We start from the raw sequence: 18,150 nt of genomic DNA on the forward strand, positions 1-18,150 counted from the left end.
GTGTAGGAGTATCAAAAGTCATGAGATGTCTGCTTCCCCAAGTCTTTCCTTGTGGCTACACCGCACGCACATCGGTGGGCGTTGTTGCGATGTCTTTTCCCCCTCATAGCCTAGTTGTAGAGAGAATTCTCTCTCCGTGTCTCTCTCATCTAACATTATGCAGTTAGCCCCCCCTCCCCCCGAGAAGAACTAGTTGACCTCGAGGTCATACATTCTTTCCTCCCGCACTCTGAGCGTCTTGCTCCTCGCGCCCACCCTCACTACATTGCCAGTCCTCATTTTGGTTTTCGATTTTCTTTTATTTCGTAGCTTCAATAGCTCATTCTCACAATAAGTAGGTGTGTCCCACCATAGTATGCACAAGTGAGAAGAAATTAACAGTGAAACAAATAAAAAACGCCCATCGTTAATTGTCATCAATGATATCTCTGGTCATAGTCGTCCCATCGTTAATTCCAGTTGTTGAGCCAAACCCATTCCATCCAGCCTTTATTATGACAGCCCCTGAAGCTCATGACCATCCATACCAAGGTCAGCTCCTGAATCAGCAGGCGAAGCCCTGATGGCGATATCCAGATCTTCTGCCCTCCTCCAGGCAAGGGCCCCCAATCTGGTTGACCGTCTGTATGTCGTTTCGTGGAATGTCCTGTCATCCACCTTTGGTAATTCGGCCACGCCCCGGCCTCCGTCCCTTTTTGTTCATAAGCCAGCCGCCTCCGGCTCGTGTCGTTTCCGTAAACTTTTGTCTTTGCGTCGTTATACAATTCGTCATGAAAACAATAAGAACGTTCTAAACATGGTAAAACAAAACAAGTGGTAGAACCAGAAGCGAAGATCATAAAAGTGATAAACCCCTTCTAACGCCACCTGCCAAACCAGCCAGGTGAAGTAAAATGGCGGTGAGCCATCACCGCTCGGTGGCCTCGGTGATCACACCACGAATGGTCCACCGCCAGGCCTCGCGGTCCCGGTTGCCTAGACCAAGCCACCTCTCGCACTTCTTCCGCCACCTGTCCTCTTCTTCACGTTGTCTTCTGATGAACTCGGGACCAACGTCAAACTCCTCACCAACGAGCCAGTCATCCCTGACTTCGCTCACGCGTCCGGTTTCAGCATTGTCAGCAGTGTTGTCGTCAAGGTCGGGGATGTCTTTGAAGACATCGTCCTCGTCATCAATGGCATTAAAACCCTCAAGAGGGTCAGTAATCTCCGACTGTGCTGACTGCGGCCCGAGTTTGAGCCAGCACATGTTCTGGGGGTCAAACACCATGCCGCCGACGACCTGCACCCCCTTCGTAGTACTAATATTAGTTATAAGGGCAGGTCTGGGCGTGGCGTTCTCCTTCTCTCGGGCGGAGAAGGGCGGCACCGAGGCCGTCGATGGCGACGATGCAGGGACGTCAAAAGAATTCAGCACGTTGTCATTGCCCTCCCATTGAAAAGTCTCGGGGTTGTAAAACATGCCATTGACCACTGTGCAGGGTTAGCATGCGTGCAGGGTTTGCATGCAGGGGTGTGACCTACTTTTTGACTCGTTAGAGGAATTGAGATTAGCGATCAGGTGCGGCTTGAGCTGGGGCTGCTTTTTGGCGGCCCTCTTTGGCTTGACGCTGGGTTGTGGCTGATGCAGGTTGCTCCTCGTGGAAAGCTGTGCAACGCGTTGGGACGTCAGAGGAGCGAGCGGACCTGAGGAGGGAACCCGATGCGCAAGATTTGTCTCTCTGGCGATCCTGCTCGAGGCCGTGTCACGTGCGAACCGGGGCTGGTAGTCGGGCCTTGCAGGTGAGTGGGGCGAGGACGGTGCAGGCGAGTTCGTCCTTCCCGGCAACAAATGCTGCATCACCTTGTTCCGGAACTGCGTTGGGTACTGTGGGCTGGGGTACTTTGGCTGCTTGACAAATTCAGATTCTGTCTTTGCAGACGTGGGCAAGTCGTCAAACGCATCCAATTCGTGACCATCCCCGAAGTGTCTGGGACGTTTCGGGAGACTCAGTGGCAAGCGCACTCCTGCGCGGGCGAGTTTTTCGAGTTTCCGATCCCGCTTAACTGGACTGGGCGACCTCACAGTCGACCGCGACACGGCGCGCGAAGTAGGTCTTGTATCATTCGAAAGGTCCGAGTCGTGACGGCGGAGTTGCCTCTTGGCGTTGACGTTGTATGACTGCAAACCTGAGCCACCTGCGGGGAGGAAGGGCTTCCTCGCCTGTGTCGCTGAGTGCTCTCCGAACGAGTGGCGCGTTCGGTCGACAGGAGTCTTGGGGCGGATGCCAGATGTGGGCCGAGAAGATGGTTCTGTTCTTGAAGGCGGGCGCTCTGCGGCCCGACCAGTCATCGGCCTTGCCGGAGACCCAGGCGGCCTCATGGCCGGCAGCGACCGCTTAAGCCGTAGCAATTGCGCATTGGTTGTGGTGGGCTCGTTGCGAAGAGAGACGGTTGAACTCTTCTGACCGATTTGTCTCTTTTGGGGTGTGGTTGGGCCCGAGAAACTTGGAGCGGAAGGTGTGATGGGGGTGTTACAGCTTGCTGTGGACGACTGTGATGACTGGGACATGTGACCAAGCCGCGATTGGGACCTCCTCATCGGCCGAGCCACAATGGGGCCTCCGCTCTCCGAGACAGGCTCCAGGGACGACTGGGTATGCGTTCTCTCGTGGTGACTGCTAGTCGGCCGCGGGAGTCGAGACGACGTCTGCACTGGTTTGCTTGTGAACGTCAAAGACACAGCTGTCTTGGGACGCACAGGGCTCGTAGGCCGTGTAGACTTGAGCTTCACGTTGGTGTGAAGCTTCAGCTTTCCCGAGTCAAATACAGAACCGTCGCCCACGTTCAAGTCGAGGAAAAAGTCCTTGGTATCAGCCTCGGGCTGTGGTACGGATCTCGGCGGCGGTGCGGGCTCCTCCTCAATGGTGCGTTCCGGCGAGCGGTTCTGGCGCTTTCTCCTAAGCCTCTCTCTCAAGTCAAGCGGCCCGTGGGGAAGCTCAATGCCATCAAGCTGGGCCTCGTCCTCGCTCTCTGCCGTGATGGAGCTCGAGATGCTCGGGCTGAAGGCCGAGGCAGAAGAGCTCCGGTTCGAGCGACCGTCCCTCCTCGTGCCTCCGAAACGCGTGCCAAGACTCCCCTCTCCCCAATCGAAGTCATCGTGAGCGCTGACTGGGGTTTTCGGTATATCGCGGCGGGATGACAGCTTTAATGTCCCGTCCGAGGGCAGCTCCAGGTCCTGTTCGTAGTCGTTGTCTGCCTGGCGGCGCGGTTCGGGCATCCTCGCTGTTACACGCGGCAGTGCCGGCTTGATGAGTTGGCGTGTCTTAGATACCTTGATCGTCTCACTGCCATCTCCAAACAAATCGTCGTCGTCGTCTTTGTCTCGGAATCTTTCCAGGTTGATCGGCGCGCCGAGTGTCGGCATTGGGGTCTGACTAGACTGCCCGGGCTGCAGCACTGGTGGATTGAGTGATTTCGATGGGCTATGGTTGGACGAGCTGACTTGTCTCAAGGCCAGAGGGAACCTGTTGGGATCTTGGGTCTTGATACGCAGACCCTCGCCCCCCTCAGGCAGCTCGAGGTCGTCTCCCCAGTCCTCCTGCAATATCTTCCTGACCTTCCTTCCGCCGAGTCTCTTAATGGTACCTACCAGGGCGGTTGGGGGTACACTGCTTGGTATTGGGATGCCAGCGGTGGCGGCAACTGCGATGGCATGCGAGGTGGACGTCTCATCCTCGCCGGGAAGATGAACCACCCTTTCATCTTCCCCCTGGAGCGACTCGAGCTCCGACCGCACGGAGACATGTGACGATAGGCTGTCTCGTCGATGCGGAGGCACACTGACCGTGGCGGAAGGATTTCGAAGGGCCAGATCGTCACCATCAATTAAAAAGTCGTCATCGTCCCAGTTTTCAACATCGTCCTCGACTGGTTTCCGCGGTTTCAGCCTTAACGTCTCCATGGTGTGAGTGCGCCTGGGTAGCCTTCATAGATGGTGAATGAGAAGGACACTAGGGGCAATCTATGGGGAATGTCACTGGCAGGAGCACAGTGAAGTTTTGCGAGATTTGATACAAGGCGATTGATCACGGAGCATGATCATGGATAGCGACCATTCGCGTGACCTCAGAACATGTTTTCGGGGGGGGGGGGCGGATTATCGGATGATGCAATGTCCAGATGGAATCAGGCTGATTTGTTTCGTAGAGGGTGGATATGATTGACGGTGAAGGGTGTCAATCGTGTAGGAAATGATGATGAGGGAGGCGGGATTGAATGTTGTGTCTGTGACTGATCCCACAAGATATGACAGTCGGGTCCCCTGGGTCTCCAGTTGGGGGATGGGTGAGTGGGGAGCGGGAATTCGTAAGGAAAAGTTGCGTAATGCACGTCAATTCGGTGGAGGGCGGCTGGCTGGGAGACAAGGTGGATAGATGCGATGGATAGAGTGAGATATCGAGAGAGGCCAACAGGCAAGTGGAGCAGTCCGAATCTGTTTCTGGCAGTCGAGTCCAGGGTTTATTCCCAGCTTCGGGTTGCCCAGTGCACTCGTTGCCCGACAGTCCAGTCCAGTCCAGTCCAGCCGATCCGCAGATTAACAAATGGAAGTTTGTCTGAGAATGTGCGATGCCTATGTTCAGAAGTAGTGCAAGAAAGAGAATGTGTCTGGGACTGGTGGGTAGCGGATCTATGGGATGACGATGAACGGGGAGGTTGAAAAATTGGAAGTGAGAGAAGACGAGGGGTGGTGATGGGAGGTGATGGTGACACTAAAGCAGGTCGTCGGGTGGTGAGTGGAGGAAACCTGAACCTGCAGATGGGCAGAGTGGGAATGGGGCACAGAGGTTGTTCAGCGAGAGGAGCAATGAGAAGGCTGGGACAGGGTAGCGCGAGGAAGCACAGAGGCCCAGGTGGCCCGAGCTGGCCCCGAGGGTGGGCGGGCAGGTGCGGGTGGGCGTGCCTGTACGGAGTACGTACTTCGTACCTAGGTACTCACGTTCTAGGGAGCGCGTTACACGGTACACAGTATTTGAGTACTCCCCAGCCGCCCAGCCGCCCTGCCGCCCTGCCGCCCTGCCGCCCTGCAGCTCTGGAGGGAAAACCCAGAGCCCACAGGGAGGGAGCTCCGCGTGGCCCACCACCTGATGGCTCCTCCCTCGCTCCGTCAGTTCCGTTGACCTGGCTCCCACCCCCTTCCTGCCTTCCTGCCTCCTTGGGAGTCAGTGGAGCCGGGACCCTGTGGTTTGTGCATTGTGGCCCGAGCGTGACCGAAAGTCGGTCGAGTGGAATCCCGGGGTACGCTCACCTCACCCAATCACAGCTGGCGCCCGAGGGAGCTAGGATGCCAGAGACGCGTGGGGCGTGCAATGGACGCGTTTGCCTGGGGTGGTCAGTGTGTTCTGTTTCATCGTGTTTACCACCCAGTCAGACAGCCAGACAGCCAGACAGCCAGACAGCCAGGGTAGACAGTCCAAGGTACTCTCGGTAGCCTGGTTAGGTCATAAAATAACACCTTGGTTATTGATACAGGGCAGGTATGGCAGTAGGTACCTAGGTAGTTGGTGACCTGGCAAAAGTCGAGAGCCAAAAAGATTAGTTGACCACGACACTGTTAGGCTCAGCACAGGGTTAGGGGGGTGTAGGCTATCAACTATTTTGCTCCCGACTCTGGCAAAAACCTGGCTTCGGTGTGACAATATCCAGCGGATTGGGATGAAACAGGTCCTGGCAGGCAGGGTTGCTGTGGCAAATGTCTCCTGGAGGCTGTCAAAATATCGCCCACAGCCCGGCCTTGCTGCCTGGAGGCGAGTCGCCGTTGGAGCCTGGCGGGAAGGCTGCACTCGGCAGTACTGTACTACCACAGTAATATAATACAGCAGCTGGACTGCCCAAGGTTTGGCTGGGCATGAAATCCAGACTTTTGTCCGGGCAACCCTGGGGTGGTCCAATACGTAATTCCGCTTGGACCCAACCACCCACCTGCCCACCCCCCCCCAAAGTTCCTCCCCTCTGGACCCTGCGCCCGTTGACGCCCATTGATGTCACCTCGCAACCCGACTCCTGCCTCCCGTCCTGCCGTCTTCGAGATTCAGCACCCACGACAACTATGTCCCCACTGCCAACCTTTTTCAGACTGGCCCACCCGGACGGCCCTGTCCTTGTTCGCGTCGCGCCCAGATCGTCCACAAAGTCTCGGCCGCTTGACCTCGAGTTGAGGGCAACAGATGATGTGCGCGCCTTTGTCCTCCCGTGTAAGTCCCGTCCACCACCTGCCCAACTGCCCAACTGCCCAGGCCGCCCCGCCAATCTGGCCCGGTGGGCCGCGTCCGGACCCTGCATCTCGGTCTTCACGCGGGCCGTCATCATCCTGCAGATGCGGCCACCATCCCGCCAGAATGGTGGAGAGTGTCTAAAATTGGTCTCTTAGTTCTAATCCCTCTGCAGTGCAACACAGCAAGATCTCGCGCTACAGGAGAGATGCAAGTTCTCTGTCAGATGAGGAGTGGGAGTCCTGCCTGACCTCCTTGCTCCTGGGAACCGGTCCGATCGGTGAGCTTGATGTTTCCGCCAAATTTACCGGCGAGAACCTCGACATCGAAATTGGCAAGAGAGTTTCCGGAGCCACGGTACGTTGCCATCGCCCGCTTGGGCCCACGGCCTCGCGCGTGGCCCTGGTTCCCACCAAACCTTCAGGCCGCTAACCAAGACTCACGCCTGTGCCTTCCCAGGATGTCGCCGGCACCCTTGTCCTCAGACCCAGCAAATCTGCTACCAAGAATGCAGACATGTTTGCCTGGGCCAGTGAGGCCGTGCTGCGCCAGGCCCAGCTGGCTGAGGAACTCGCCGAGCTGAAGCTCAAACATGACCACCTCGAGAAACGTGTTGACGACGAGACGGCCAAGCTCAAAGCGTTGGCGCACAGCAAGAATGACTTCGAGTCAGAGCATAACTCGTTCTTCAGGGATCTCATCAACGAGAAGAAACTGAAAATCCGCACCCAGGAGCAGATCCTGGCTACCGCACGCGTAGATGAGGCGAAGCTCGCAGCTCTCAAAGCCAGGGCGGAACCAGCCAAATCGGAAGCCATCTCGAGGCATCCAGGTGCTGCTGGGTCTTCTAGAAAGGGCAAGCGGAAGGCTGAGTCTCACGCCGACGACGCCGATGGCGCGGATCTTGACGGGATGGACATCGACAAGAAATCGGTCATTTCGGGCCAGGAGCTCTATGAAATTGACCAGGCCACAGAGGAAGACACCGCGAGTGAGCATGAGCCCGACTCGGAGCCCAAGCCGGCCTCGAAGTCTAACAAGCCATCAAACCTGCACGGCAACGCCACTGTAGTTACGGCCAATGAAGATGAAGAGATGCCCGCGCCGAGGGCACTGCCCTTTGGCAGAAAGGCAGAGCCTACTTCGTACCCAGCGGATGATGAGTCGACGGCATCCGAGAGCTGATCTCTGGAGGCGCGTGTTGTGTCGGACAACCAGGCATGTATTTTCGACTGCCACTACCACGACGACGTTAGAGCCAGGGCAGATGGTGAGTAGGATGATCGGGACGCCTTGCTCTGCATCAGAGCATCGGGGAATGTGTGGCCCTGCAGAATGATGATTTCTGTGCACTCGAAGTCATACGTGATCGCAACTGCAGATGTGCCAATCCATAATGTTCCCGCTGCAATGACTTTCTTCTTCTCACAAGTATCCTTTAGACCAGGGCGTGCTCAGATTGAAGACAAGGCAAGGTCTTGAAAGCCTGTGATCTGTGCCCCGTTGGCCGGGGTCGCAAGCATTACAGACATGTGGCCCGTCCAACATGCATGCGCGAGCTGGTTGAGAATAGTCGGGAATCTATAATGTCGAATAATCGGGTATCTCTGCTCGACGTTCAGGGAGTAACAGAGCAGGTATAGCTTAGGGCAAACACTTCGTAAGTATGTGTTTCAATAAGCTCTACAGGTCTCTAGTAATCAGAGGACATAAAATTTATTTTTCTTGTTATTTGTAGAGGGAGCTTGTACCTTGGAACCGGGAGGGCTGGTAGACTGGTAGTCCATCACCGTAAATGTGAAATTGAAGACAAAGCCACTCGAAATATGTGGTTTCGCTTCTATTCCGTATACGTCCGAGGACATACATGGCGCCTTCATACGGTGGTAAGCACTCAAGACCCAGCGCTTGGAAAGAATACGATGCCGATAACGATAGTTATAATACGATAGGTGACTCGAAATATATTCTAGCTGCAAGAAACGGCTTTCAAGGCAGCCCTGAGCAAGATTGACCAGTGATTGTCATATCAAGAGAATAATGGAGGTTCTTCCAATCATGCTTAGCCAGATAACCGACTCGGAACATAGGATGTGTGGCTTCCTCAACTTGAAGTTGAATCTGAACCATGATCTCGAACTAGACTTACCCCTCTGAGATGCACATTTCCCACTTGTGCCCAGCGTCGAGGATATCTGTGCAGAACCCGAGTAAGCGAGGTTTCTCTGTTTACCTTGTGCACTTTGTTGGTGGCTTTCAACAATCACTTTGACTTTCTATTTGCTGGCTCAAAGAGTGCATTGATATCACAACCTTCATATCCCATAATTGCTTGATCTTTTGAGGAAATAGACAAGACGGGCCGCGTGGGGCAATTTTTTTATTGTGACTAGGACCAAGGAAAACGACCAGCAGACGGCAACCGGTAGGCGAAAGTCGTCTCGCACAAGGCCCCGAGCGGCCCACGCGGACGAGAACAATAAAGCCGAGGAGGCATTATTGTGGCTGCTTTGCCACGTGCCGTCACCCTCACGGTACCAAGATGAAGGTTTGCTTGGGGTTTGTCAGCGAAAGAAACCCCCGTTATTCACCACTTGCGCGGTCGACAAAAGCCGTTTAAAGAGGCCGCTCTCCCCGTTGTGGAGTCCCGAGCAGGATCATTTCCAAGATTTCACAACCCATTCATTCTTCAACTACTGAAAAGTCAGAGTCATGAGACTGTAGACCGGTCCATGTGGCAGTGAAAAGAAAAGTGTAGACACAAGCAAAGAAGCGGCCCGATACTTCGCAGAGGGACCTGGAGAGAAACTATTCTGCCCCGAGTCTTTCAAGCACTAGTCGCCCGACGGCATCCCGACAGAGTCAGATTCTTACATGGCATTTGTAGGTCGAGACGGACGAGACCCTTTTAACCCCCTGAACAATCCAAGAAGGAACCCCGGTCCACCAGCACCTGCTGAGCCCGAGCGCCGCCCAACCTTCGGAGCGAACCTGTTCGGACGAGCAAACCGAGCAGCAGGCACCAACCCCCCTTTCATCTTGGCCCCAGAGCCCCGCCGGCCGAGCTGGGGTTTCAGAGGAGACGGTCGGTGGGAATTGAACATGGACAACCAACCGCGGCTAATCAGAGGTGTCGCCTACAACGCAGACCTGGAGTACGCGCGGTTCCAGGCGCGTACAATGGGACTACCGCCGCGGCCGGAGCGAAGGCCTGGTGTCGTGCCTTCACCAGCACCGCCGGTCGAGGATGAAGCTGCAGCCCCCCCGGTGATTTCGCTCGGGCGCAACGGCACCGCAGGCACCGGGCGCGAGATAAACGTGCCCCCGGCGATCAGGCTCTACCACCTCGGGCGGGACCTGCTCGGCCATGTGCTCACCGTGCTAGGCGCGGTCGCGGGCTTCATCAGCGCCATCTGGCAAGCAATGAGCGACGTGGCCGGGCCCCTTTTGCACTTCGCCACGCAGTGGGCCATCTTCCTCATATTTGTCGCGTTTGCCGCATGGGCCACCATCCCCGCCGTCTTGCGTACGCTCGTGGCCGCACACAGGTATGTCGCAGTGTTTTTCACCAGCATTCTAGAGGCGCTGGGTTGGGCGTTCGGCCTGGACATCCAGTGGCCGCTTGGCACCCTGATCAGCTACACGCTGCGTCCGGAATATACAAGTAGAGCGGTGACCGGGATGGCCTATGCCCTTGAACCTGGTGTGTGCCCTGTCGGTGATACGATCCGCGGTCCACCCTACGGCGCCGCAGCCCTATCCTCCACAGACTTCATGTTACCCTACCCCTTTAGCCTGCCGCCAATTCGTATAGTCTGGAACATATTATGGGCTCTACTCGTCGCGCCGATCTGTGCACTGGTATGGAGTTTAGCAGCAGCATTAGCGTTTGATTTACAAGTCTCGTCCAGTGAGGACGACGACCTTGACCCGTAGATGTGGTCTGGTTGAGACGGAGCAATGAATATGAATACTGTAGCCGTAAGTACATTGAATAATATAGGCGAAAAGATGTTCGCATGCGAACACGCGCTGTCAACAACGGCATTTGACGGACAAGTTTTGCACCAAACGTGATGCGATGCACACAAAAGACGATGCTGCGTTGTAAATTCTATCCATTCCGCGTCCATGAGCGAGCTGTGTAGGGAAATGACCGCCCGTGATGTGAGATAATACAGAGAAAGCACCTCGGCACGATGCCTTAGATACCCAACGTGAACTCGACACCAACATCAATGTCACGAGCTAGGAGACGTCAGCTTCTGATGCTGTGGACTGGCGAAAGCAGGGGATGGAGAGGGTCCTCGATCTTACCCATCTTCACGACCTTGGAGAGCTGCACGGCCCTCTCGGCGGCGCTCTGCAAGTCATCAATAGAGAAAATCTTCATTCCGGAGTCGTTGATCAGAGCGTGAGCCTGCTCCATGTTTGTGCCCTGCAGACGGGCAATGATGGGGATCTTGAGGTCGAGGGCCTTGACGGTGTTGATGAGACCGTGGGCGATGGCGTCGCATCGCACGATACCGCCAAAGATGTTGACGAAGATGGCAGATACCTTGGGGTCGCTGGTGATAAGCTCGAAGGCCTCCTTGATGGCGGCCGGGGTCGCACCACCACCAACGTCCAGGAAGTTTGCAGGCTGGCCGCCGTTCAGCTTGATGATATCCATGGTGGCCATGGCAAGGCCAGCACCGTTGACGAGGCAGCCAATGTCACCGTCCAGCTTGATGAAGTTGAGGCCGGACTCGGCGGCGCGGACCTCGTCGGCGTCCTCCTGGGTGGTGTCGCGCCACGAAAAGACGTCCTTCTGCCTGTAGTCGGCGTTGTCGTCGAAGCCGAACTTGGCGTCCATGCACATGACCTTGTGGTCGGAGGTCTCTGACAGGGGGTTGATCTCGATCTGGGTCGAGTCCTTCTCGAGGAAGATCTGGTACAGCTTCTTGATGGTGTCCTTGGCCTCGTCGACGCACTGCTCGCTGAAACCGAGCTTGGTGGCGATCTCGGTGGCAACCTCGTCGGTGACGCCCACGTTGATGTCAATGTAGTTGGTGTTGATAGCTTCGGGGTTCTCCTTGGCAACGCCCTCGATGTCCATGCCGCCCTGGGAGGACGAGACGATGACGGGGCCCTGGGAGGCACGGTCCATGAGGACGGCGAGGTAGAACTCGCGACGGGCAAACTTGCGCTCGCAGATGTAGACGGAGCTGCAGAGCCGGCCGGCGGCACCGGTCTGCTTGGTGATGAGGTTGTGGCCGATCATCTGCTCGGCGAACATCTTGGCCTCGGTGGGCGAGTAGATGACACGGACGCCACCCTTGAGGCCGTTGTCAAAGGTGCCCTTTCCACGGCCACCGGCGAGGACCTGGGCCTTGATGACCATGTCCTCGCCGCCGATCTGCTTGGCGACAGATTCGGCCTCGGCGGCGGTCTTCGCGACAGCGCCCTTGGGGACGCCGATGCCATACTGTCAAGGAAGGGTGGGTTATTATCAGCGCGGAGAGCGGCGGCAGCAGGCGCCCGCTGAGGGGGTCACGGGGTGCGGCATACCTGGCGCAGGAGGTCGGCAGACAGGTACTCGTGGATCGAGAGGTTCCGTTTTTGCTGGGCCAGGCCGGGGAATCTGACGGAGGGAGAGACCTGGGGGCCGGATGTCATCAGCACATGTGTCCTGAGGAGAAGAAAGACCCTGGGGCGGGCGAGGATGATGAGGACGGCGCAGACTTACCTTTGGCGGCGCGGCAAAAGCCGAGGCCACAGCTCGACTACGGGCGAGCCTGAACATGGTTGCGGCTGCGGCTGGTGAGGATGTGCGGATGGGCTGCCGAATGGGACAGGGCAAGGTCGGGGGGGCAATGCAAGGCTGAGGTGTGAAGAGGAGGGTCGAAAATCGCGAGGTCTGCCAAGTCCAGCACAGGTGAGGTCCAGAGGTGTGAGGTTGCCCGCCGGGCCCCCCCCCCTGGCGGCCCTGCCGCAGCGGGTGACGATTCAGAACAGCTGCCCAGCTGCCCAGCTGCCCAGCTGCCCAGCCGCCCAGCTGCCACAGCAGACCGTTTTGCAGCAGCGGGAATTCCCGGCCCAAAAGACACACCTCGGCTGGGGCCATTTCACAGCTGGTTCCTGTTGACGACGGTCGGTCTGGACTTGCAAATTGCAAATTGCACTGCATCGGATCAGATGGACCCTCAGACCCTCCAAGAGTATGCCATAAAATGCCATCCAAACCTTGGGCGTCGGCAATCACTCTGGCACTGCGACGTTGAGTGCGTGCAGGAACGGCTCGTGATAGACTCGAACTGCCTGCTCCCTCATGGCCGTTTCACCTTCATCCTGACGCCGCGATGCTGTCGCTGTTCCTACTCGGTACTAGCAGAATGGGCGGGAGGGCTGTTGCACACACGCCCACACACCATTGTCGCCGTCGCCGTCGCCCTCCAAGGTTCACATCGACGATCTCACCTCTGGGTCTGCGGGGTCGCCCTCCGATTCGGGGAACAGCCCAAGATGTCAGGCATGTCTGTACCGGCCTCCCTTGTGATGCCCGCCCTCAACTTCTCTTCGATTGCCGCTTTTGGCACATCCATGCGGCTGTCTCGTCCCGCCGTCCATCTGTCAGGTGAGCTGGCCTGCGCCATGAGCGGCGGCAGTCGTCCATGGGCCAGGCTTGCCCTGCTGCCATTGGCCCAGCTGGCTGTTTTGGTGGCCGTCACTTCATCTCATCCACGGCGACTAGTCAACCCCCAGTCCACTCGTGCGTGTTTCGAAGCCGCCCGCCCGCCCGCCAGCCTGCAGCTTTGTGCCTGCGCTGGCGTCGTGGCCTGCCCCTAGCATGGCCTGCAATCCAGCCGAGGTTTCAATGCCGTGCTTGTCAACATCTGAGCTTGTACGAGACCCGAGGACCGTGATAGATCGGACGGGCCCATGCTATAAGACTTGCATCCCCTCTTTCGCCCGGCCCTGATCCCGTAGCGACTCTGCGCGACTCTGCGGAATTCCTGCCGGTCCGAGTTCGTGAAGCTGTCCGAATACGCCCTTCCAACCCGAATCTCGCCCCCGCGCAATCCAATTGTCACAGGCTTACCAGCTCGTAATCATGTTCCGGGAGATCCTTGCCCTCGGGCCAGCCTACCTGAGCCTGCTTGTCTTCCTCCTTGTTGTCTCCTACTATGTCCTGAGGACGGCCTACGTCGACTACCAGATCAGGAAGCTCGGGGCTGTGAGGTCCCCCGTCTTGGCCACCAACCCGCTCATGGGACTTCCCTTCTTCATCGATGCTGCCATCAAGCAGGGCCAGAACAAATTGCTCGAATTCTACGATGGGCTGTACAAGTCTTCCCCCCCGGGCTGTCCCAATTGCGTCGAGATATCCATCTCGGCACAGCATAGGTTCATCATGACCAGAGACCCCGACCATGTCAAGACTATCTTGACGTCAAAGTTCTCCGACTTCGGGAAGGGGGAGCGTTTCCACGACACGTGGAGTCCCTTCCTGGGCGATAGCATCTTTACAACTGATGGCCAGTTGTGGTCAGACAGCCGCGGCCTCATCCGACCCATGTTTATCAAGGAGAAGGTCCGAGACATAGAAATCTTTGAGAGGTGGACTCAGACCTTGATGTCCAAGATACCCTCCTCCGGCGCGACTGTTGACGTTTGTGACCTGTTCTATCGAATGACCCTTGATGTGACCACAGACTTCCTGCTCGGCACAAGCGTCAACAGTCTGAACAAGTGAGTTGAGGCGCTGCCCACCGCGGCACATGAGCTGACTGTCTTAGCCCCAAGCATGAGTTTGTCGAAGCGTTCACCGAGGTCCAGCGGGTTCAGATGATGCTTACAATTCTGGCGTAAGTCGGAAAACCAAAACCTCTCCCCCCCCCCTTTTTTTCCCCCAAAAGCTTGGTCGGTTGACAAGATCCCAACTGTGGCAGCCCATTCCGTTGGTTGGTCCCGAAGCGGAGGTACCATAAGGGCATTCGGGTGCTTGAGAGGTTCATGGAGCCCTATATTGAGCAGGCACTGGCACTCCCGCCCTCCGAGCTCGACAAGCTCTCCAAGTCGGACAAGAGCGCCACCTTCCTCCACAGCATCGCTCGCTATTCGAGGAACCCCAAGGTCCTCCGCGACCAGATCATGGCCATACTGCTGGCCGGTCGTGACACGACCGCCGCGACACTGTCATGGACCATCTACGAGCTTGCGCACTACCCCGCCATATATACCAAGCTACGCAATGAAATCCTCTCTACTGTCGGGGAGACCAGAGCACCAACATACGAGGACCTGAAAAACATGACATACCTTACACACACTCTCAACGAGACGTTGCGACTCTACCCAGCTGTGCCGTATAATCTGCGTGCGGCCCTCGAGGATACAACTCTTCCGGGAATACCAGGTCAGCCCGATATTGCTGTGCTGAAGAAAGATATTGTGATTTACAGCACCCTGTCGATGCAACGACGTTCGGACCTCTACCCTCCACAGAGTGACAAGTTTGCCGACCCGGCCGTATTTAGTCCGGACAGGTGGGACCATTGGACGCCAAAGGCGTGGCATTATGTCCCGTTTAATGGAGGTATGCAAGCCAAGCCAGCCCAGACGAGCTCGACCGCTGTAGCTGACATATGTCTATAAAGGACCGCGGATTTGCGTAGGTCAAAATTTTGCTATGACCGAGATGGCTTTTGCTCGTAAGTCGAACACCCTTTTGTCCCTTCCAGGCCGCCTATGGAGGTGTCTCGAGTCCGCTGGCTGATCAATAATCTTCAGTGGTACGAATACTACAGAAATACGACCGTGTTGAATACCGGGGCGACTGGAGCTCACAATATCACAAGGCCGAGATAGTGGGCTGCCCAGGAGATGGGGTCCCGGTCGCATTTCACGAGGCTCAGAAAGGCGATATGGCCTAAGGCTTCTAGCTGTTGTGTCAACTTGTGTGAATATAAAACCCGTGATTTATTGTTCCCAGCGTTCTCGGCTCCTGATGACTGGTGAAAACACCATTACGGGCTAGAAGCAACGGGTCTAACTACTAGGTAGTAGACTGAGCCGGGTCAATTGGTGTCGAAGATTTGAAGACCGCTATGTGAGACCTTGATGCGACAAATGTCCACCGCCACGCCTGGAAAGCAAGCAGCCAGCAGAATCGGTAAAGCAAAGAGAAAATGGGGTCTGTAGAAGCATCCTTGTTCTCTTATTCCCCAGGGGCTACTTTTGTCGTTGCGAATCATACTAAACTTTCGTGGCTCGCTGTCGACGGGGATCACATTTCTATTACCTGGTTCTCGCTTCTAGTCCATATACGCCGGAAGCCATATTACACGGCGCCTTCACACAGTGACATCGTTATCAGTGTCACTTGGTAAGCCTCCCTGCCCAACCTCTTGTGGGTGCATATATTCAATGTCCTACCGGATGAACGAAGGGAATCAAAGCGAAATTGTATTCAAGTAAGAGCTACGCAATCACGAGTCTCATTTGCGAGATTGTACTAGTAGCTGGGGCTGTTAAAAGAGTAGATTGGATTGTGCGTGGTGCCTTTGACTTCGACAAGCTCTGCTTGGGTGTACACTGTGCGACCACGGTAGGTATCTTTCTCCAGCATCCTATAGAATACCCTCCAACTAGTACATCGTACAGGTAGGATATTCTCCTCTTCTCCTATAGGATTCCCTCCTACGGCCTGTGGGAAAACGTCCTGCAGAAGAACCTCCTATAGAAGGTAATTATCTGGCTTCACTTCTATTCAGTATACTTTTGAGGACATGCATGGCGCCTTAATACGGTGGTCAACGCTCAAGACCCAGAGTTTTAAAAACAAAATACTGTGTCTCTAAATATAGTTAAAACACGATAGGTGCATGTGGCCTCAGCCTTGCAACGCGTAGACAAGGCACCGTCTTGAGCACTTAAGTAGTTATATGAATAGCAAGTATCTCAGCCACAGAGACCCTGTGAGGAAATGTTGTTATCCTTGAAGGCGTGGCGGAGGTATGGTAACAAGTAAATGATGTTTTGTTCGAGTGCTCGGGTCCAAAGTTGTTTAAACGCTGCTGTCTGGCCTACAATGTTTCTAAGCTTTGCCCAGGGGTGGAGTAAATCAAAGGTGGCCCTAGCTCCCACGACGATAAGCCACTCCTTATCGCTGGCTCTCATCTCATGGGTTCCAGCTGCTCTTGTCTTTTCTCACTGTCCATTTGACATTCGTCGAGAACTTACCACCGTCGGCAGCCAAAATGGCACCAACCAAGAGCGAAGAGGTTCCGAAGGCCGTAGATTTCAACCAGTTCATGAACAAGGCCAGCTTGGCCTTATCCAACCACCGCGTCAGCTTAGGCCGCCACTTAAAATCCCGTCCTTCGTCCTCAGAGCATCACGCAACGGAGAAACCCAAGTCCTCCTTTTCGTCGCTCGCAAATAAAGCCTCGCCCTACCCTGACCTGAAGAAATCCCAGCTGCAGCGCAAGAAGTTCTCGCAACCACGTGCCATGGTCAAAGATGAAGACGATTATGAAGAGGCGCCTGACAACTCAGGCATAGGACACGTGCCCACGAGCAAGGAGGCGGCGGGCGACGCCAGGGCGGCTGAGACGAGGGACCTGAAGGGAAAGCTGCTGGGAAAGAGAGCGATGGAGCAGAGGGAGGAGGCGCGGAAGAAGAGGGCCAGAGCTAAGGAGAACAGCGGTGACGAGGAAGAGGGGAGGAGCACGGCCGTCGGCAGAGGAAAGAAGAAGAAGGGGAGAAGCGGGGGTTCTGAATGAAAGTGGCACACTCGTGGTATGGCCTGTCGAACTTCGAAAGTGTGCAGCTTCGTCAGTATGAGGGTCACCGAGCCTCACGACGTCGAGAGAGCCTTCGTTTGAGTCGGGTGGGAACGCTTAAGCCTGTCGATCAAAGCACCGGCCGACTGGTAAGACTCCAGACTCGGATCGGCCGAAAGCATGTTGGAGGAGCGGATGGCCAGCCTTTCGAGTGCGGTTGCAACCAGCAACTCTTCGCTTGCCACCCGGCGACTACCCTTTGTCTATCATCTATGGCAGCGATGGACACTTGTTCTATGAACCAAAGCCCCCGAGGCAGAGGGTTTTGGGTCCCGAAGGCATGGCATCAGTTGCCTTTCGAAACGGGCTGGGCACAATGGTTTAATTCCGAGAACAAGAACGGATACCGGGCTGTCCTGCATGCGGTAAACATCTCCAGGCCGCGTCAAGCGCGAGCTTCGTTGTCACGATGTCACCGGTAAAGCAGATGGACACTGCATGAGCAAAACACGTGCTCTCGAGTTTGGCCCAGTAAAACGGGGGTCCCTTTGAGACCGGAATCCGACGCGCCAAACCATCCGGAACCAACAGGACTAGATGAGGGTTCGTCTTCGATATGTCAGTCAACAAGGAAGGCATGGCATCACGGCTATGTCTTGGAGATCCCGGTCAGTGCATGCAACTGGTGAGCCTGTTGGGAACGGCTGAAAGAAGTGGTGGGGAAGTCTATTGTCTTACCGGGATTCTAAGGCTACCAACTCTCGAGATGGAGCACCCCATGGCACCCTACGCAGAAGCTCGGTCCACTGAAAGCGACCGTCATGCGCCCTCATGCCTTGTCACGCCGTAGCACCTGTCTTATTTGACGTTCGCGGAAATATTGGGTCTTTGACTTGATATGAGCTCTAAGGTGAGAACTTTCTCTTCCTAGGAACAAAAGATGCATCTCGTATTTTCTGGCCGGGGTGGGTTCTCTTGTCTTGTGGTTCAATTTCGAATCCCCCGAAACATAAAACATATGTGGCGCCTTCATATAGTGGTAAACGCTTAAGACCCACCGTTTAGAAACAACAACACGTTATTTAGTATTCGGTCTGAGTTAATGGGCAGGTAGCTTCCTAGAGGAGTTTCAA

At 55.8% G+C, this 18,150-nt stretch overlaps 6 protein-coding genes across 6 annotated transcripts; 4 read left to right on the forward strand and 2 right to left on the reverse strand.

Annotated features, from left to right (window-relative positions):
- Positions 1-857: 857 nt before the first annotated feature.
- On the reverse strand, positions 858-3,943 carry KVR01_009811 (uncharacterized protein; the record flags this gene model as incomplete). Its single annotated transcript, XM_044789881.1, has 3 exons — positions 858-867; positions 1,011-1,473; positions 1,525-3,943. The coding sequence occupies 3 exons, from the start codon at positions 3,941-3,943 to the stop codon at positions 858-860; spliced, it is 2,892 nt and encodes a 963-aa protein (XP_044641059.1).
- A 1,968-nt stretch (positions 3,944-5,911) lies between these two features.
- KVR01_009935 (uncharacterized protein) lies at positions 5,912-7,988 on the forward strand. Its single transcript, XM_044789266.1, has 3 exons — positions 5,912-6,233; positions 6,427-6,608; positions 6,711-7,988. The coding sequence occupies exons 1-3, from the start codon at positions 6,089-6,091 to the stop codon at positions 7,434-7,436; spliced, it is 1,053 nt and encodes a 350-aa protein (XP_044641183.1). The 5' UTR covers positions 5,912-6,088; the 3' UTR covers positions 7,437-7,988.
- A 1,365-nt stretch (positions 7,989-9,353) lies between these two features.
- KVR01_009658 (uncharacterized protein) lies at positions 9,354-10,187 on the forward strand (the record flags this gene model as incomplete). Its single annotated transcript, XM_044788699.1, has 1 exon — positions 9,354-10,187. The coding sequence occupies one exon, from the start codon at positions 9,354-9,356 to the stop codon at positions 10,185-10,187; it is 834 nt and encodes a 277-aa protein (XP_044640906.1).
- KVR01_009927 (succinate--CoA ligase (GDP-forming) subunit beta) lies at positions 10,121-12,179 on the reverse strand. Its single transcript, XM_044789421.1, has 4 exons — positions 11,980-12,179; positions 11,802-11,891; positions 10,569-11,718; positions 10,121-10,499 (listed from the first exon to the last, which is right to left on the reverse strand). Exons 1-4 carry the CDS (start codon positions 12,034-12,036, stop codon positions 10,456-10,458), a joined length of 1,341 nt encoding a protein of 446 aa, XP_044641175.1. The 5' UTR covers positions 12,037-12,179; the 3' UTR covers positions 10,121-10,455.
- A 184-nt stretch (positions 12,180-12,363) lies between these two features.
- On the forward strand, positions 12,364-15,347 carry KVR01_009664 (uncharacterized protein). Its single transcript, XM_044793774.1, has 5 exons — positions 12,364-13,982; positions 14,030-14,098; positions 14,183-14,829; positions 14,891-14,944; positions 15,024-15,347. The coding sequence occupies exons 1-5, from the start codon at positions 13,345-13,347 to the stop codon at positions 15,164-15,166; spliced, it is 1,551 nt and encodes a 516-aa protein (XP_044640912.1). The 5' UTR covers positions 12,364-13,344; the 3' UTR covers positions 15,167-15,347.
- Positions 15,348-16,464: 1,117 nt separating this feature from the next.
- Positions 16,465-18,135, forward strand: KVR01_010109 (uncharacterized protein). The gene has a single exon (XM_044789541.1). It carries the CDS (start codon positions 16,493-16,495, stop codon positions 17,015-17,017), a length of 525 nt encoding a protein of 174 aa, XP_044641357.1. The 5' UTR covers positions 16,465-16,492; the 3' UTR covers positions 17,018-18,135.
- Positions 18,136-18,150: the final 15 nt, after the last annotated feature.

This window comes from Diaporthe batatas (genome assembly GCF_019321695.1).
Source record: "Diaporthe batatas strain CRI 302-4 chromosome Unknown Contig00012, whole genome shotgun sequence".
Taxonomy (NCBI): Eukaryota; Fungi; Ascomycota; class Sordariomycetes; order Diaporthales; family Diaporthaceae; genus Diaporthe; species Diaporthe batatas.

Bases quoted from the DNA above. Each gene is read 5' to 3' on its own strand.
- KVR01_009935 (XM_044789266.1), top strand. From the start codon at position 6,089: ATGTCCCCACTGCCAACCTTTTTCAGACTGGCCCACCCGGACGGCCCT. The intron at 6,234-6,426 runs GTAAGTCCCGTC...ATCCCTCTGCAG, and splicing joins GCGCGCCTTTGTCCTCCCGT to TGCAACACAGCAAGATCTCG. The intron at 6,609-6,710 runs GTACGTTGCCAT...GTGCCTTCCCAG, and splicing joins AGAGAGTTTCCGGAGCCACG to GATGTCGCCGGCACCCTTGT.
- KVR01_009927 (XM_044789421.1), bottom strand. From the start codon at position 12,036: ATGTTCAGGCTCGCCCGTAGTCGAGCTGTGGCCTCGGCTTTTGCCGCG. The intron at 11,719-11,801 runs GTATGCCGCACC...CTTCCTTGACAG, and splicing joins CTGCCGACCTCCTGCGCCAG to TATGGCATCGGCGTCCCCAA. The intron at 10,500-10,568 runs GTAAGATCGAGG...GACGTCTCCTAG, and splicing joins CTCCAAGGTCGTGAAGATGG to CTCGTGACATTGATGTTGGT.
- KVR01_009664 (XM_044793774.1), top strand. From the start codon at position 13,345: ATGTTCCGGGAGATCCTTGCCCTCGGGCCAGCCTACCTGAGCCTGCTT. The intron at 13,983-14,029 runs GTGAGTTGAGGC...TGACTGTCTTAG, and splicing joins AGCGTCAACAGTCTGAACAA to CCCCAAGCATGAGTTTGTCG. The intron at 14,945-15,023 runs GTAAGTCGAACA...AATAATCTTCAG, and splicing joins GACCGAGATGGCTTTTGCTC to TGGTACGAATACTACAGAAA.
- KVR01_010109 (XM_044789541.1), top strand. From the start codon at position 16,493: ATGGCACCAACCAAGAGCGAAGAGGTTCCGAAGGCCGTAGATTTCAAC.